General features: G+C 42.3%; 1 protein-coding gene across 1 annotated transcript; it reads left to right on the top strand.

The window, feature by feature from the left end:
* The first annotated feature begins 5411 nt into the window (after positions 1 to 5411).
* On the top strand, positions 5412 to 16715 carry RDH11 (retinol dehydrogenase 11). Its single transcript, XM_019641268.1, has 7 exons — positions 5412 to 5567; positions 7519 to 7637; positions 7976 to 8131; positions 9238 to 9342; positions 10359 to 10568; positions 13161 to 13350; positions 15963 to 16715. The coding sequence occupies exons 1-7, from the start codon at positions 5506 to 5508 to the stop codon at positions 16063 to 16065; spliced, it is 945 nt and encodes a 314-aa protein (XP_019496813.1). The 5' UTR covers positions 5412 to 5505; the 3' UTR covers positions 16066 to 16715.
* The last annotated feature ends 2485 nt before the right edge of the window (positions 16716 to 19200 follow it).

A 19200-nucleotide genomic window follows, 5' to 3' on the forward strand; every position in this document is an offset into this window, starting at 1 on the left:
AATTGTAACAGAAAACCTCAGAAGTGGATAAGTAGGTTTCACAGCATTCAGCATTCCTCTCCTGGACAGGACCCCCAACAGTCATGCCCCAGTTCTGCTCCTTCCTGTGAAGCTGGAGCAAGTGGCAGGAAGACATGGTTGATGAAAGAAGACTCCTGTGGAATGGCAGGTACTCACTCCCTCACTTATCAATTCATCCATCTATTTAGCATATACTTACTGAGCACCTCTTGGTCCCAGGCATTGTGCCAAGTACTCCAAAGACAGAGTTCCTGCCTCTTGGGAATTCTATGGACCTGACAAACAGAACAAGGAGTAACCAGATAATCTTCAGGGAGAATCTCTCTTGGCTTCCAGGTTTCCCTCTCCCATCTCTTTCCACTTCTCCTACTCTAGCCCAGTTCCCTGCAGTAACGTCAGCTGCAGAGACCTGGAAGTCCTGGAAGCCCCTGACATCTTGTTACTGGAGCTCCACAATGCGTGCCTCCTAGAAGCTGATGTCCACTGGGCCAACACGGTTCTACTGATTGGACAGAGTCCTTTCCCCTGAACACTTGGTGACCCTGGGTCTGCAACACCTCAGAGATTATATGTAAAAACAAGCTCTGTTGGTGTTTTATGCTTAGAGTCCTCCCTATCCATCCCATATAATCAGGGCAGAGGTCAAAAAGAGGGACAGACACAATGCTATACCACACAAGGGACAGTACATCTAATAACCTCAAATGAAGGTACCTTTGTACTAATGTCTTCTGGGCTCCCCATTTCTACTGAATCAAATCCAAGATCCCCTGTATTTGTGGAGATTACACTTAGTTTATCCTGAGGTTGTCTGTGAGGCAGAGAACCCTAGGAACACACAGCATGTAGTGCTCTGGAGCAACATGGAGAAGATATTAGAAGGCATATAAGGCATCTAGAATTATGGAAATACACGAATAGTTTGTTTAAAAACATGTTAAATATTATAACCCAAAGACTATCATCAAGTGATTGATTAGTTCTACCAGATGTTAAACTATATTACAAAGCTGTAATAATTTAAATAGTGTGGTATGGGCAGGTGAATAGTCAGACAAATCAATAGAACAGAATGGAAAACCAAGAAATAGACCCAAGTGCTTATGGAAATTTAGATATGATAAAAACACCATTTCAAATCAGTGTTGGGGGAGGGGTAGATTAATTATTTAATAAATACCTTGGTATCCAGTTGGGAAAAAAATAAACTTGATTCTTACCTTACTCTTTACACCAGAATTTCAAAGCGATTAAAGATATAAATATGGAAAATGAAACCATTAAAGTATTAAGAAGACCCATTGGACAAATTTTAAAATAATTTTAGAGTGGTAAGGCCTTTCTAATAAGATAGGAAACCCAGAAATTGAAAAAAGAAAATACAAATAAAATCTTCATGACAAAACCCACTATACACAAGGCAAAACAAAAGAGAAACTGGGATGGGGGTGGTATATCCGTAACATGTATTGTGACAAGAGTGTAATTTATTTGGTATATAAAGAACTCTTACAATCACTAAAAAAAAAAAAAAAGGAAAAAAGAATAACTCAGTTAAACTAGTAGTTTACAGAAAAGGAAAAATAATTGGCCCATCGATCTAACTTAGAATAAGACAGGTACAAATTAAAATTACACTGGGAGCCACTTATCAGACTGGCAAAGATCAAAAAGACTATAATATAGTCTGCTGATGACAGGGTAAAGAAATAATGACACATTTGCTAGTGGGAGAGTTGATTGTTACAGCTTCCAGAAAGAAGAGTAGTAACATCTCATAAAGCTATACACGTACCTGTTGACCTGGACATTCCACTTCTACATATTTATAAGGTTGTCATTGCACCATTGTGTATAATAGCAAAAGTTTGGAAACCTTCTAAATGTCTGTCAATAGTACAGCCACACAATGAGTACTATACCACCGTGAAAAATAATATACTTTTTTAACATATTGATATGGAAGAATCTTTGAGACATACTAGGTGAAAACACAAGGAGTAGAACAGTGTTTATAATATGCTAGCATTTGTTTAAAATGGAGGGAATAGATGGACATATTTGTATATGCATAGACTATCTCAAAAAAGATAAGAAAGGAATAACAATGGTTGCTTCTAGGAGAACAGGGAGACAGGCATAGGAGGCTTTTCACTGAGTGTACCCTTTTGTACCTTGTGAATTTAGAACCTATGGCTTACAAGTCAAGTTGTTGTCCTTCAATCTTAGTTGTGGAGGGCGCAAGCTCAGCTCCAAGTCCAGTCGCCTCTTTCAATCTAGTTGCGGGGGTGAACTGGCAACCTTGTTAAGAGCACGTGCTCTCACTAACTCAGCCATCCTGCCACCTGTTGGCAGTTCAGCTGCAGCTCAGCTCGGGCGCAGCTCACTGGCCCATGTGGGAATCTAACCATCGACCCTGTTGCTCAGAGCTCGCACTCTAACCAACTCAGCCACCCAGCCAACCCCTGTGATATGTTTTAATGATAAAGATGCAACCTCATGCCAGTGAAGTCACCTTATCTTTTGACTTTACATACAGTTGACTTAGTCCCCTTTCCTATATCTATTGGGAGGACCAATAATCTCCCTAAAATTTCTGTGAATTTCCTGGGGGCTTACATTGTGTATGTAGTAGACTTTCCAAGAAGGTTTAGGAAGATGGAGAGGGTTTACAACTTAGCAACATAAATGACAAAACTGAACTTTAAACAGCCCTGTTCTTAAAGTACTTTGTTACCCTGTCACTGAACATTTTGCACTGGTCACTTTTATCTATAAACCCTAGTTTCTGACATTTTTCTTACTCTTTCTTTCTTTTTTTTTTTAGCTTTATTGAGTTATAATTAACAAATAAAATTGTTTAAGATATTTAAAGAGTACAATGTGATGATCATTCACATACAAGTCTTCGTATGAATCAACTTTCATTTCTCTTGGAAAATTACCTAGGAATCATATGATAGGTGTATGTTTAATATATTACATTTTTGAGGAATTACCAAACTGTTTTCCAAAATGATTATACCACCATGTTAGATTCTCAAAAGCAGTGTATGAACGTTCCACTTTCTCTACAATCTCATTTCATCCATAGAATCCAGTTTAAAAACCACTGGTTAAACCTGATAACTGAAAATGGGCAAACAGAGGAGTTGCTTAGAGAGGCTGCGACAGAAAACAGAGAGGAGGGCTTAGACAAATGCTAACGTTATGGGATGGAAAGAGGAAGATGAGCCTGAAAATGGACTGAGAAAAAAGAGACAGAGAGTAAGGGGACAGAGATATTGGAGATGTTTTAGACTGGGTCCAAACAGTTAGAGAACACACAGTATTTGAATTCACTGTGGATGTGCAAACATGCCAACGTAGGGGGAAAAGTTCTCAAGCCTCATCTTTTGGCAACATTACTCAATAGTTAAGGGCACAGACCCTGGATACTACCTGCTTAAGTATGAATCTCAGCTCTGCTACTATGACCTAGACTAACAACTTAACCTCACTGTTGCCTCAGTTTCCTTGTCTATAAAATAGAGGAAATTATAGTACCTATCTCAGAATTATTATGGGAATAAAGGGACAGGGCCCAGCACATAATAAACACTATATAAGCTTTGGCTACGATTGTCGTTTCTGGCACTCTCGCTGGCTCATGTCCCAGCTAGACCAGTGTTTCCCATTGTTCCAGCACCATCTGCTGTATCTGACTCTGAATCCTCAAGTGGGCTCTTCCCTCTGCTCAGAGCTCTTGCCTGTCAGGTTGCTTGCCCACTAATTCTGACCTTCCCTCAGACCTCAGCTCAAATATTATTTCCTCAAAGAGGCCTTTCCTGATCTCAAGACCAGGAGGGGCCGCCTGCTATAAGCTCTCAAAGCTTTCTCTTTTTTCCTTCATAACCTTCATCATGATTTATTCACTTGTTAAAGGTTTTCCCTGACAGGCTATAAGCTCTGAGTGGGCAGAGGTCATTTTCTGCCTGGACCTCAGCACAGTGGGTAGTACACTGTAGGACTACGATAAATATTTGTCAAATGAATGAGTGAATAAGGAACAAAACATGTGAAAGTCTTTCAATTAAAGGTGTAAACCCTGAGGGCCGGCCGAGTGGCTCAGTTGGTTAAGAGCTCGCTCAAGAGTTTGAGCTCTGAGCAACAGCAGTTCGAGTCCAGCCCAAGCTGAGCAGCCGCTGAGCTGCCAACAGGTAGCAGGATGGCTCAGCTAAAAAAATAATAATAATAAAAAAAAATAAAAAATAAAGGTGTAAACCCTGCACAAAACATTAGGTAACACAATAATGAGCATGTGACAAAATTAGATAACGTAATGTTAAATAAGTAGAAACTTGTATTAGGGGAAGGAATTCTCTCCTCTCCAATTGATATAAAATACTGGTTCAAATTTGATCTTGAAACATGTGTCTTTCAATCAAATGGAAATGAATTATCCAGAAGAAAGAACCAGAGTACATTAGTATATGTAGTCAGGAATCACAGACAGATACTCATGTTAACTATTGGGTTGTCGGAAAAGTCATGACGTATTTTTTCTATGTTTTTTGTTGCAAAAATGTGTCGTGACTTTTCTGACAACCCAATAGTTAAACATCCCTCACCTTCACTCCCTGGAAACCAGATAGGCCTCAGATGTTAGAGCTGAAAGGAATGACTGAACAGGGAACCTGCTTATTCCCAGAGAATTTTCATGGCTTTGACTCAAGACAGGATTAAACACTTTGATAAATTGACAAAAACAACTGTGCTGCTAAATCTGAGAAATTCATTACGACCCTGGGAGTTAATATAACTAACCCAAGTCACCAAGGAAATTGTATTCTATTATCAATTAATAGTCAAACACAGGAAAATTATCATAGTTACCATTATAATTCACACAATAAAAGTGATTCTCCTGGTAGTGGCTTCAGGGACCAATTGCTTCCACTCCTTTGGATGAAGGAATCCCTAAGGAGGAAGGATTCTCACTCACCCTCACCCAGCCTTACCAACTGTCAAGAGTCCGACCGCTCCTCTCCTGTGTAAATCGGCCTTAAAGCATTTCCCAGATGCCGATATTTGATCTCCAGGAGAAACAATGTGGTAACTGCCTAACCATGATTGGGGAAAACTAAAAAGGGGTCTGGATTTAGACACTGGGAGAAAGAGGCCTAGGGAGATTTCGGTCAGAAGGACTGTGGGAGAGCCGGTTGGATGATCCCAAAGGCCCTAGACCCTATATGGTTTGGGATCTGTTGTGTATCTGGTGCACGGTTCAGCTTCTCCAGGCGAACAGAACGCTCACTGCCGGTTAGGGGGCGCCAAGCTTTGGACTACATTTCCCAGATGGCTTTGCTCCCCGGCTGGGCTGTAGTACTTTACTAGGGCGTGTCTGGGAAGGGAAGCCAACAGTTAGTGAACACCTCTAGGGCTTTTCCTTCTGCTGCTGCAACTCCCTACGCTGCTGCACCGTCGTAGCTGCCGCCCAGCCAGATGATTGGGGTCCTGCTCCTCCTTCTTCCCTTTCTCCTGTACATCGCTGCACCCCGAATCAGGTCTGTGCAAATGTAATGCCTTCTCTTGAGAAGTTGTCGGGGGGTGGCCATTAACCCTTACTGAAGCTGTATCCTTCAAAAGCAGGAAAAGGAAAACTCCCTGGGGAGGCTAGGGGTGTGGGGGCCTCCAAGTAGGCCGAGGCCCGGTTGCCCTGGATGCGGGGAGGGCGACACCACTGGAAACCGCAGGCGGTGGGAAAGGGTTGCAGACCGGAGCATCCTGTTTTGTTTCTCCTATCCCATTTTTTTCATCTGAGCATCCCTTGCTTCCGGCTCCAGCGAACCCCGAGCAAGGCCACTTCAAACACTTAATTTTACATCTTTGGTGCTTTCAGACCCTAAAATGCAGTGTGGCTCTCAACACTGTTTTTTTCCCCTTAGCTCTCACGCCTTCAAACAGCCCTATCTAGCTTCTTGCTTCCAGTCTTGAAAGTACAATGGAACGATTCAACTTTTTGCTTTAAGAAGCTAACCCCTTAATGGGAATCGTGACATCTGCAGCCCAATGCTTGCTTTCTTGTTATTGTTAGATTCGTTCTTTCTTTTGGGCGATGTTGTAAAGGAGAGAAACGAAAGGGTTTAATCATGAGCCCTATCCTGCCTTCCGAGCAGGAATATCGGGATAGGAGTCATGCCCTTGGGTGGGTCTCGGGGTGGGGCTGAGAGGATGAAAGCAGGGGTCTCTTAACCAGGTGACACATCGGGCGATGGCTGGCCCAGTGCCTCTAGAGAATCAGCAGCGAGTTGCGAAACAGGCAGCCTGCTGATTGGCTCTGAGTCAATCACCCGTAGTGACGGTGGACCAGTGACTGAAGAGACATACTTCCTCCTGAGGGGCGGGGTGTATGTGTTTGAGACGGAGTGGTGCTGTGGTATCTTAATTTTAAGAGAGAGAGAGAGAGAGAGAGAGAGAGAGAGAGAGAGAGAGAGAGTGTGTGTGTGTGTGTGAGTGTGTGTGTGTGTGTGTGTGTGTGTTTTGCTGTTTGTTTTGCCCCAGGTTTACAAGTTTTCATATGTTAACTTTTTATTTTTGTTGGATTACCTGTTTATCAATGTTATAAAGTGCCAGTTACAGACAGATGACATATGAGGTCTGACAAGTTTGTGAACTTGTTGAAACGATGTTGCTAACATTTTTTGATATCAGAGGGATTATTCATTATGAATTTGTACCAACTAGACAAACAGTTAACCAAGTTTACTATTTGGAAGTGCTGAAAAGGCTGCATGAAAAAGTTAGACCTAAACTTTTCCCCAATAGTTCATGGCTCTTGCATCACGACAATGCACCAGCTAACCCGGCACTGTCTGTGAGGGAGCTTTTAGCCAGTAAACAAATAACTGTATTGGAACACCCTCCCTACTCACCTGATCTGGCCCCAAATGCCTTCTTTCTTTATCTGAAGATAAAGGAAATATTGAAAGGAAGACATTTTGATAACATTCAGGATATCAAGGGTAATACGACGACAGCTCTGATGAGCATTCCAGAAAAAAAGTTCCAAAAATTGCTTTGAAGCGTGGACTAGGCACTGGCATCAGTGCCTAGCTTCCCAAGGGGAGTACTTCGAAGGTGACCATAGTGATATTCAGCAATGAAGTATGTGCCACTTTTTCTAGGATGAATTCGCGAACTTAATTGTCCGACCTCGTAAGAGCTGAAACTGAAGCCAGGTGCCTAGCTAATCAAATATTTATCCAGTCTTTGCACTGCAGGGAGTAGCTCTAAGCAATTATTATCACCCATATAATAAGCTCACTTTTGTTCTTGAGTGAGCACCGAAAACATTTGTTTTCTTTCCTCCAATCTTCCTTAAAACTATGAAAGAACAGCAGTAGAAGGAATCAAAGCAAACCTCATCCTTAGGACCTAAAGACAGGGAGGTTGCGGGAACCTCGGGCTGAGACAAGGAGAACGAAGCACTAATGAGCTCTCCTTTTCTGTCTGTAGGAAAATGCTATCCAGTGGGGTGTGTACATCCACCATCCAGCTTCCTGGGAAGGTAGCTGTGGTCACTGGTGCCAACACAGGCATCGGGAAAGAGACAGCCAGAGAGCTGGCTCAAAGAGGCAAGTTTATCTGCTTGTAATTCCCTCCTGCTACTGCCATTTTATCTCTCACAGTGATGATCATTCTTATTTCCTTTCAGTCTTGGAATTCAAGAACATTCCAAGTGCCCCACTGATTTGCTAGTCTGAACCTAGTACAATGCTCTACATGTAATGGACACTTAATGCATATTATTGATTTATTTTTCTTTCCTGATTTTCTCATCAGATAACCTCTGTTGTGAAATAGGGGTAAAATAAATAAAACAGTAGAAAATAACAATCCACATTAATATTAGGTGTATAATGCCCACTCAAAAACAGAGCTGACAGTTTGTCTCTTGTACATTGGCTGACAGGAGCCCGCGTATATATAGCTTGCCGGGATGTCCAAAAGGGGGAATTGGTGGCCAGAGAGATCCAGACCATGACAGGGAACCAACAGGTGCTGGTGCGGAAACTGGACTTGGCTGATACTAACTCTATTCGAGCCTTTGCTAAGGACTTCTTAGCAGGTAAGTGTAGAACCTGAGACCGTATTGTTGTCTTGTGATCAACATGACAGACTTAGCTAAAAGGAAAAGGTCCCTCTCCCTCTAGTATGTAGAAATGCTAGATAAAATACAACCAAAAACTTCTGATTCATAACTGAACTCATTAGTAACAAAGGGGAATCCTTAAGAGGCAGGAATAAAAAGTAAATTAAAAAAGTCAAAGCAGTGCATAAGAACTAAAGCCAAAAATCTCACAGGAATACCAGAATGCATGGGTTTTAGGGTCTGGAGGTGAGGCCTCAGGCCCTGGAGAGCTGGGGAGCTCTATCTGAGGCTCCATATAAGGTTGGGATTCACAAAAGACCATCTGGTCCGTGGCACTTAAAAAGCCTAGGCCACCAGTTGAGAGAAATGACAAAGAAGCTTATCATCTCTTCAGGATTTTGGTGGATAGAGTCATCTGCGAGAAATTAGAACCTCCAGCTGGCATCATTCATGGGGGGAAATTCACTCATACCACCAAATAGAGCAAGCATCTTGAGCTGAGAAATTAGCATCGAACCCTGTAGTATCACATGAAAAGCAAATCCAAGAGCACTCTGTAGGCTCATCTCCTCATAACCCAGGGTCTCCAAGAAAAACAGCACCCACTGAAAGAAGCTTATAGTCAGAAATTACTAAACACATGAGAAAATGAACCATGAGAGAAAGTTGGCAGATGCAACAGAGGTAAAACCAGTATTTCTTTTGGTCCCTGAATCCCAGTGATGGGGAAGCATATAGAACATCCTTTTTTTCCTTGCTTTGGAATATTCCCATTCAGCTTGGGAAGTCTGTCTGTTGGAAGAGGTGGATGGGACACTTCCCAGAAGCAGTAAGTATCTCCTGAATTGGAAAGGTTAGAAAAGCCATTTGGTAGTGTAAAATGGAATTTTGCCCTGTAGTAAAAGTATGCAGGATTCGACTAAATTCTTACAATGAAAACAATACAGAATGAATATGAAGAGAAAATGGAGGAAAGATTGAAGTCCTGTATCCCCATGTTCAAAGCCTGGGTGTGAGGCAGATTTCTAAGATGTAACAGCTATGGCTGGCCACTCTCACACTCCATGTCCTCTTCCCTGCAGAAGAAAAGCATCTCCACATTTTGATCAACAACGCAGGAGTGATGATGTGTCCCTACTCTAAGACAGCAGACGGCTTTGAGATGCACATAGGAGTCAACCACTTGGGTAAGAAATCTGGGCTCATCACAAAGCTAGAGGGAACCTAAGGTTCTTGGAAAACTTAGGGGTCAGACTGAGCCTTCTTTGGGGTGTGTTTGGACCTCTGGGCCATAATAGATTTTAAGTAAATAATAAATAGCATGGGTCCTGCCGGAAAGCTCAGGGATAAACTTGAGGCCCACTTGCGGTTCTGCTCACTTTTTTTTTTTAAGATTTTTATTGGGGAATTGGGGAAGGGAACAGACAAGTTGCTGTCCTTTTGTTCTTCAGTCTAGTGTGGAGGATGTTGCTTCACTGGCCCAAGTTGGCACCATCATTGCACTCTTCCCGGGTGAGGCAGATCAGTTGCCGGCTTCTGGACGGCCGCTCACTGCGGCTGCTGGCCACTCACGCTGGCTGCTGGCTACACACAGTAGCCCATGGCAACCCACTGCAGCAGGGGCTGCAGCCTACACCTGTTGCTGGTGACTCATGGCAGCCCAGCTCCAGGTTGTGTTGTTGTTCAGCATCTTAGCTGTAGAGGGCAGTGTCACTGGCCCTCATATGTGGGATCCGAACTGGAGCCCTCTGGCGTCCCAAGCCAGCTCTTAACCAACTGAGCCACTCGGCTGGCCCTCTGTTCACATTTTAATCTGTGATCAGATTCACTTTACTTTGGAGCATTTTTGAACAGCCTAATTGTATTGGGGGTTGTATCGCTTTCTTTGTAGCAATCCCTGTGGCCAGCATCAGACAAAGGCCGCCTGCTCTTAAAGAGTGATGTTAATCCAAATTGGAATGAGAAAGGATTTCATGTTCATATTTAGATAATCCAGACCTAGCTCATAGAAGGATGTTTCATGTCTTTAACTGTTCCTATTTCCCTAAACCCTCACTGAACTTGTTCTGTAGTTGATCATGAATCATGAGGCAGAAAGTCTTATTCCAGAGTTCTCTGCTTCCCGTAGCTGAGCCCTGCTCACCACTGCTCCCTTCACCTTTGCATTGGCCCTGAACTCTGTTAATTCTAGTTTTTCTTATAGGTCACTTCCTCCTGACCCATCTGCTGCTGGAGAAGCTGAAGGAGTCAGCCCCATCGAGGGTAGTGAATGTGTCTTCCTTAGCACATCACCTGGGAAGGATTAATTTCCATAACCTCCAGGGCCAGAAATTCTACAGTGCAGGTCTGGCCTACTGTCATAGCAAGTTAGCCAACATTCTCTTCACCCAGGAACTAGCCCGGAGGCTAAAAGGTAGGTTTAGAAGACAGGAGTGTGGAAACATGAGTCGGGAAGTAGCTAACAGCCACTGGAAACGAAACTCTTTTCTGGAGCCTAGGACCTGCTTCTATGACTATAAGTGGGTATAGTTTTAGTAAACAGTCCACAACTGAATGTTGGAGATGGCTGGCAGGAAAGGGAAACTCTGACTTTGAGCCTGAGGGCTTGGCTTTACCACTTACTAGCTGTGTGACCTGCAGGAAGTTACTTAACTTTTCAAGACTCATTTCCTCATATGTAAAATGGAACTATTTCACAGGTTATCGTCATAATTACATCAGGCCTCATGAGCAAGTCAAGGTTTTTTACTCATAGTGAGACTAAGTAGAAGGGAGGGACCTAAACTGACACTAGATATAACCATTAAGATAAAACAAGTGCTGGGACTATGGGGTGGGAGAGGGTCCTCCCTAACAGCCAAGGGTCAAATAAGAGGGAAATATATGCTTGAGGAGAGGGACCTCCAGTCACAACAGATAGAGTTCCTTTACATCATCTACTCTGGATTTCCGTAAAGACAAAGGAAATCCAGGGTGGACAATTGGAGTTGCTTAAGGGTTGAGGCAGGTAGAATTCAAGCTCAAGGAATCAGACACAGGAGCCCCATTGTTGGAACAGGATCGTCAAACCAAGTGGATAGGTGTGAGATTGGGAAGGAGGGAAGGTGGGGGTCAGCTCAGTTCATATGCCCTCTCCATGCCCAGAGCATGACATTTATCAGCTCAGGATGAATCCAGATCAGGATGGCGAAAACTACCCAAAGATTTGGTTAGTGAGCTAGAGTGGCCTGGAGGTGGAAAAATGGGCCCAGCTGTGAGGATCAGAATAAAACAGACGATACATGAGTGAGGAAGCCTGATAGATGTGAGGATTAGGTGGGCAATTGCTGTGGTGCAATGAAAGAAATCTGGGCATGACAGAAGAGTGATCCATTCAACCATTCAATAGTCATGTGTGCAGTGCCTGTGCTAGCCTATGCACTGGATCAGGGGCTTGGGGATGGACTGGTGCACAGGACAGGTTCAGTCCCTTCCTTGATTTGGTTTACATCCAGTGGGGGGGGGGGAGATAATTATCAAGTATTTATATAACTGTTTCATGTAAAATCAGTCTAGTAATGAAGCATTTTCATTGTAAAAAGTTCAAATAATATGGACGTATAAAGGTGAAAACGCCCTTCACTTATTCCCCTCTTTCCCCCTCATACTTTTCCCCTCTCAAGAATCTACTGTCAACAATTTGATGTGCACCTTTCCAATCATCTTCTTGGGCATTTACATATGTATATCTCATACATAAGGAACTGAAATTCCATCACAGTATCTTGGAGATCTTTCCATGTAGTACGTAGAGATTTACCCCATTCCTTTTGTTGGTTACATTGCATTTCATAGTATATATAGATGTGCCTTGGTTTATCCATTTCCTTAACAACATCTAGATTGTTTCCTTTTTGTTGTTTCATTATAATTGTGGTGAATGCTATAAAGGGGAAGTACAAGGACCTTTAATGGATTTGGAAGGGACCTTATTCAGTCTGAGGGGTCAGGGAAGACTTCTCTGGGGAAGTGGGTTGCAAGCTGAGCCCTTAGCAGCGGTTCTCAACCTGTGGGTCGCTACCCCTTTGGGGGTCAAACGACCCTTTCACAGGGGTCGCCTAAGACCATCGGAAAACAAAAAGATATTTACATTACGATTCACAACAGTAGCAAAACTACAGTTATAGAGTAGCAACAAAAATAATTTTATGGTTGGGAGTCACCACAACATGAGGGACTCTATTAAGGGGCCGCGGCATTAGGAAGGTTGAGGACCCGCTGCCTTAGAGAATGATTAGAAGTTAAATGGGTTACAATGTGGGTGGGGTGAGATGGCTGAGAGACATTCCAGGTAGAAGGAAGAGAATACATGAAGGTCTGGGCTTAGTTTGAGAAACTGAGAGAAGGCCGTCATGGTTAGAATATAGAATATGGGTCATCTAGAGTAGACATTGAGTTAAAAATAGTACAGGTCTACAGTCCTTTATCTGCAATTTGTGAAATCCGCGAAAGCCTGACAATTCAGTTTTTTCATAATCTTAACAGCAAAACTCACTGGGCAGCGAAATCTCACCGGTACTAGGGAGAGTAGGTAATAGACAGTGTGTGTGTATATATATATATATATATATATATATATATATATATATATACAGAGAGAGAATCAGAAAAAAATCTGAAAACATTCCTGGCCCCAGGGTTTCCAGCGAAGAATTGGGGACCTGAAATAGCACATGTGTAGGTGCTATTTAACACTTGCCATGCACCAGACACTATTCTAAGCTCTTTTACATATGAACTCTTTTAATCCTTAGAACAATCCTGTGATGTGCAGGTATTGTGGTCATCCCTGTTGTACAAATGAGGAAACTGAGTCAACATCAGGAGCTTGCCCAAGGTCACACAACCAATGGGTGGTAGAGCTGGGATTTGAAACTGGGCAGTTTTTATTTATGTCCTCTGCTCTCTTTGGCCATTTAACAACATCACATCCCGTCTTCCCCTCTCTGTATGGCTCCCTCATCAGGCTCTGGCGTTACGACATATTCTGTACACCCCGGCACAGTCAAATCCGAATTGGTGCGGCACTCCTGTTTCATGAGATGGATGTGGCGGCTTTTCTCCTTCTTCATCAAGACCCCTCAGCAGGGAGCCCAGACCAGCCTGTACTGTGCCTTAACAGAAGGGCTTGAGAGTCTAAGTGGGAATCACTTCAGGTATGAATGTATCTGTTTTTCAAGATAGAATTTTAAAAGTACATTCTTTTTTTTTTTTTTTTTTTTTTTAGCTGAGCCATCCTGCCACCTGTTGGCAGCTCATGGCTGCTCAGCTCGGGCTGACTCGAACCGCTGTTGCTCAGAGCTCAAACTCTTGAGCGAGCTCTTAACCAACTGAGCCACTCAGCCGGCCCTTAAAAGTACATTCTTTAACAAAGCTTTTGTATCCAGGGTTTGTACCTTTTAATAGGGAAATTGGACGCATTCACATTTTTATGTGGTAACTGCTAGGTTTGGTTTTATTCGTGCCATCTTTTATACTGATGATTATGCTTTCTGGTTGTTTCTTTTCTTCCTACATTTTGTTATGTCAGTCCAGTTTTGTTGTTGTTGTTGTTCCCTTTTGGACTCCTAGTTCTATTTTTTTCCATTAAAAAGAATTTGAATCTGTATTTCTCTATGGTATTCAGGATGAAAATAGTATCAGTAGACTCCCTCTTGAATAAATGAAGACTTTTAAAACTTTATTGTAGAGAATTTTGAATACGCACAGTAGACAGAACAGTATGTTGAATCCCCACATACCCATAATCCTCCCTCAACAACCATTAACCCATGGCCGGTCCTGCCCCATTCCCATTTACTAACCCGTCCCATGTTTTTCTCATCCCATACTATTTTGAAGAAAATCCCAGATAACACATAAGATCACAGTCTTAACATGTTTTAAACCTGCCTTCAAGATGTTGTGGAACTAACCCAAAATTATAGAGGAAAGGCTATAAATAAATTAAGATTTGAAGGAAAGGTAGACAGTCATCATGAAAGGCTATAATGTCAGACTTAGAGAGGAGCCACAGAAATTGTTCCATTAGAGGGAGATATAATTTGGTCTGTGCTTTAGAAAAACATCCCTGGTGATTTCGTTTAATGAATCCCAAGTGAGAGGTAATAAGTGCCTGATTTAGGGTAATGACGATTAAAGTGAAAAGAATGGTTAAGTGGGAGAGGACCTGAAAAGGCAGAATTCTTACCACTTGATGAGCAATTGAGTGAGGGGATAGGGCAGGTTTGGTGATCTGGGTTCAAGCCTGAGTTATTAGGAGATTGATGGTGACATTAACAGAGACAGCAGACATGGCAAAATAATGTGTATAACTTAGGGTTCTTTGATCCCAAAGCAGCAGAAATGGACTCTGGCTAATGTAAGCAAGAAGGGAATTTATTAAAATAGGGGGTACTCCTAAGTTCAGGGGGTAGACTGAAGAGCCAGGCTTAGAATATAGCAGCCAGTCAGCGGGACAGGGCCCTCTGACTGCTCTAAGCCTGGCTCTTCAGTGCTCTCTTTGGACCTGGGTAAGCGCCAACGATCTTCAGTCTGTTTTGTTTCTCACCCTCTGCTGTCTAGGGAAGTAGCACTGGATCTCCTTCCCCCGGCCCCTGCCTGCCATCCCTTCACCCCCTATATTAATAGATAGATCGATCGATAGATATAGATAATAGATATAGATATATGGCTTGGTTATGAAATGCAAAGGTTTTTTTAAGTGGTATTTCTCAAATTTTCTTACACTTAACCATCTGGAGAACTGGTTGTAAACAGATTCCTGGACCTCAACCCCAAAGATTCTGATTCAGTAGATCTGGAGTGGGGCCCAGGAACTGGCATTTCTAACAAGTTCGCAGATAATGCTCCTGCTGCTAGCCCACAGCCCACACTTTGAGTGGCACTGTCTGAGTGGACATAGTGTTAGGAGTTTGCCTCATGTGGTTATTTCAGACTCATCAACTCTCCTTTTCACCTTCAGAATTTGCTTCGAATGTCCAGGGAGCAGTTTTCTTGAAAGAGTATAATTTTTAAAAGTACTTTTCACATGATTTCAAAGATTTTGATCTGTTTACTCAATCATTTAAACCATTCATTGAATACCTGCTATGTACTAGATACAGAAAATACAAAAATGAGTAAAAGGATTATCTTGAGAAAATTTTCTGGGCAGTGCAGAGTTGAGATCCCCCTCTGCATTTAATAGGGACCTAAAACAATTAGAATTATAGCAGTGAACAGAAGGCATACCATTTCATTTCTGCTAGCATCTTTTCCTTCTTTCGTTATTTATGAAGCAGATTTTGTTTTTCGAGTTTAAGGACAATTATAACTGCAGGAAGACCAGAAATAAGTGTTTTGTTTTTGGGTTTTCCACTCCAAACATATGTGACCAATGTAAATAGCAGGATCTCAGTTCCATGGCACTGTATAAGGCCTGAAGAATGGACCTGAGATTTATTTGAACAAGATGGACATATACAGCTATCAGGCAGGCACTGATATTATAGTTAAATATATACATACAAAGGGGAATATGAAGACTAAATGATACGTATTTATATCAAACAAAGCATTCTGATCAGAGATTGTCTAGTGAGATCTCAAATGTAATTACATTTTCTCTGGGGTAAAGATTGGAGAATGAAGAGATAAACACTGGATTTGTGAAGAGCCTAGAGAACATGTTATCCCTAGGTTGTTTTTCTGTCATATTCCTTACCCCAGGTGGAGAATGGACTCCACTCTTAGCCCTGTTCTTTAAACCCCTCTTTTTCTCTTCCAGTGACTGCCATGTGACATGGGTCTCTGCCCAAGCTCGTAATGAGACGATAGCAAGGCGGCTATGGGATGTCAGCTGTGACCTGCTTGGCATCCCTGTGGATTGACAGGTGGTGGCATTTGGACGACTCAGTACTCCCCGCCAAAATGATTCTCCTTCAGGATGGACAAAATCTTGAGCACAAAGAGAACAACCTTCCAGCCTTACCAGCTTGATGTCCAGTAAAAGCCAGGGTGCACTGCCAGATTCATTGAAACACCTTGCACAAAGTCCAGATACACTTTGGTCCTGTTATTGCCAGAGTTACTAGAGATATCATAGGATAAGCAGACCTTCATATGACCTGCAAACTCGTATTTTCCTTCTGAAACCTACTACCTAGGAGAACCGAAGCTATAGCAGGGTTGATTTGAGGCAGTCTGGACTAGTTTCTGCCCTTTTTGTTCACATTGAAGTTCCTTTCAACCAACCAACCTTCACTTGAAGAGGGCCACGACACAGCCACAGCTGAACTCCAGGAGTTACAGTGGCTTGGCTCAAGAGTAGGGCTTGTCCCTCACCACTAAGAAAACCATCATGGCGCCAACATCTGGATTCTTTCAGGAAATTTAACTGATTCTGGACTGTGGCACAGCTTTCTCAACCTAAAGCCACTGCTAAGACATTTTCCCATGCCTTTTCTAAGCAGTTTGTGGAGTTTGTAGGATGGCAGAAATTTGGGGGAAGGGAGAAATAAAAATCAAATTTAAACCATCATTTTCCTGCTATTTCTCCGACCAGCAAGGGGGTAATGAAAGGATCAGTTTGAGAAAGCAGGCTTCCTGACCAAGTTACTGACCCCAGACCTATGGAGGCCTCCTTTTTTTGCCTGAGAGTCTCTTAAACCAGAAAAAGGGAAAAGGCTATTTGGTGATTGTTACTGAGTATATGTATTTCTGTGCATTTATGCAATTGGGAGTATTTTCACAAAATTCAAAATAGCCACAAAGGAACAGTCTTAAACTGGACCCTGGTGCAGGTAAATGATCAGAGTTGGAGCAAACCAGTGTCATCCAGTCTCTGATACAAATGGGTAGAGCTGCAGGAGTAGCCAACTCTCTATATGTTAACTACCCACTAAGAAGCAGAAGAGAAGTTCAGAAAAGAGAATAAGCCTTTGGAAGATAATGCATGCTATGAAGGGACTAGTTAAGGATTTAAAAAAACCAAACTAATAAAAAAACAACTAAAGATGGTAATATCCAGCTATGGAAGAATTAAGGGTGAGCAGAGCAGCTGACTTACCAAGACTGCTAAGGCACTATCTTAACAAGCACCAGTTAACTAATATGGTAGGAAAAAACCCCAAAACAAACAAAAATACCTCAATTCTTTATTCAGCAAAATTATCTTAAGGATTGATTGGTAGTAAACAGTCAATTTAATAATCTTTCAAGACATTTCCTTATCTTGACAAGATTAAAATGTCTATTTACTAAAAAAAAAAAACAAAAAAAAAACATTTTATTTCGAGAGCTTTTATCAAAAGTAATGCTCCCAGGGCTGGCCGAGTGGCTCAGTTGGTTAAGAGCTTGCTCAAGAGTTTGAGCTCTGAGCAACAGCGGTTCGAGTCCCACCCCGAGCTGAGCAGCCCCTGAGCTGCCAACAGGTGGCAGGATGGCTCAGCTAAAAAAAAAAAGTAATGCTCCCAAAGGAAGTCTGAGGAATGGTAGTGTTTCCATCACTTGTTTAGAGTATGTTATTCTAATAGATTGTGATTTTCTCGGACTGATAATTATATATTTACTTGGTGGGGAAAAGAGTTATATAGGACCACACTCTTTTATATTTGTAAATTAATAATCTTTTGTTGAACTTGTTTTGATCATTAAACTATATATTCAGAAAGTCATTTTATGGAAAAATTGGAAAACTTTTGATAATAGTACAGTACAATAACCGAATTAATATTTTAATTTATATTGACCTGTCAATGACAAATAAAAAATTTTGATTCCTTATCATGTTTTTATTTACCAGAATAAAAACTAAGAATTAAAGGAAAGTTTAGAGTCAACAGAAACAATTAAATGAAAGTTTAATTATAGTCAAGAGAAAACACTTCATTATTATGGTTATGCAATCATTTCTCATTCTGAGGATAATTTGTCCTATAGTCTCAACTGAAATGCCATTAACTTCAGTTGTGTGATAATTTGGTTATTCATTCACCCATTTTCTACTTTTATGATGCTGTTCAAAGATCATTTTTTCAATCCCAGGATATTTATCTCTCCTTTTTGTATCTATTATAACTGTTATGGGACTTCACAGTACATTGCCACTAACACTCTCAGACTTTGCTATCTATGCTTAATGGATATAAGGAGCTCAACAAAAATTTGTTGAATCAATCAATGGTCAGTGAACCCAATCTAATAAAAATAAGGGTCCAGGGAATATAAATCACCAAATCGTTTCCTCCTGAACAGTCAACATATCTTTTAGCCTGTGTGGGCAGTTTTAAGATATTGGGCTGCCACAGCAAACACTTCAGAGCGGGGTCCTTAGGCGGCAAACCATGAAATCAGTAAAAATAGGAATCATGAAAACCATGGAGTGCAGGAAAGGACATTGCTAACACATTACACTTAGTGGGAAGGAGACCTGAAGCCGGGTCCGCCTTGCTCACCACATTATAAACTACTCAAGCGCAAAGAGTGAATCTTTTATTTACCAACTTATGCCAGACCCCTGCACACTGACTACGCTTAACATTAAACACCTGCTGAGTGAAGGACTGCACTAAGGCCAGGGCGGCTGCTAGAGGCTGAGTGTGTATATTGGGGATCACACTGCCGGGATACGACTTCTAAAATAATGTGACCCTTGGTCACTTGACCTCTCCAGGAAAAGTGCTTTACCGCTCGAGGACAAGCAGGGTCCGGGTCCCGCTACCTTTCGAGGCTGAAAGCTAACAGGTCGTGAACTAAGGAAGTCAGGGTGGCCAAGCAGTGCGATGACAGTGAAGATGACGTCCGGGCGCATACTGATACCAAACCACTGCCTGTCAGCTTCACCCTAGGCTGCAACGGCGCTGGCGGAACCACCGACCCCCGCAAGGCTTGACCTGTGAGTCGGAGCGCTTTCCCCGCCGAACTACAGCCCCCGGCATGCACTGTAGCGTCAGCCCGACGCCAGAAGGCGGGGCCCTAGAGAGAGGTGGCCGCGCTGCCGGTGCCGCGGCTCCCCACAGTCCTTT

The sequence above is a fragment of the Hipposideros armiger genome, unplaced genomic scaffold, assembly GCF_001890085.2.
Source record: "Hipposideros armiger isolate ML-2016 unplaced genomic scaffold, ASM189008v1 scaffold_59, whole genome shotgun sequence".
NCBI classification, from domain to species: Eukaryota; Metazoa; Chordata; class Mammalia; order Chiroptera; family Hipposideridae; genus Hipposideros; species Hipposideros armiger.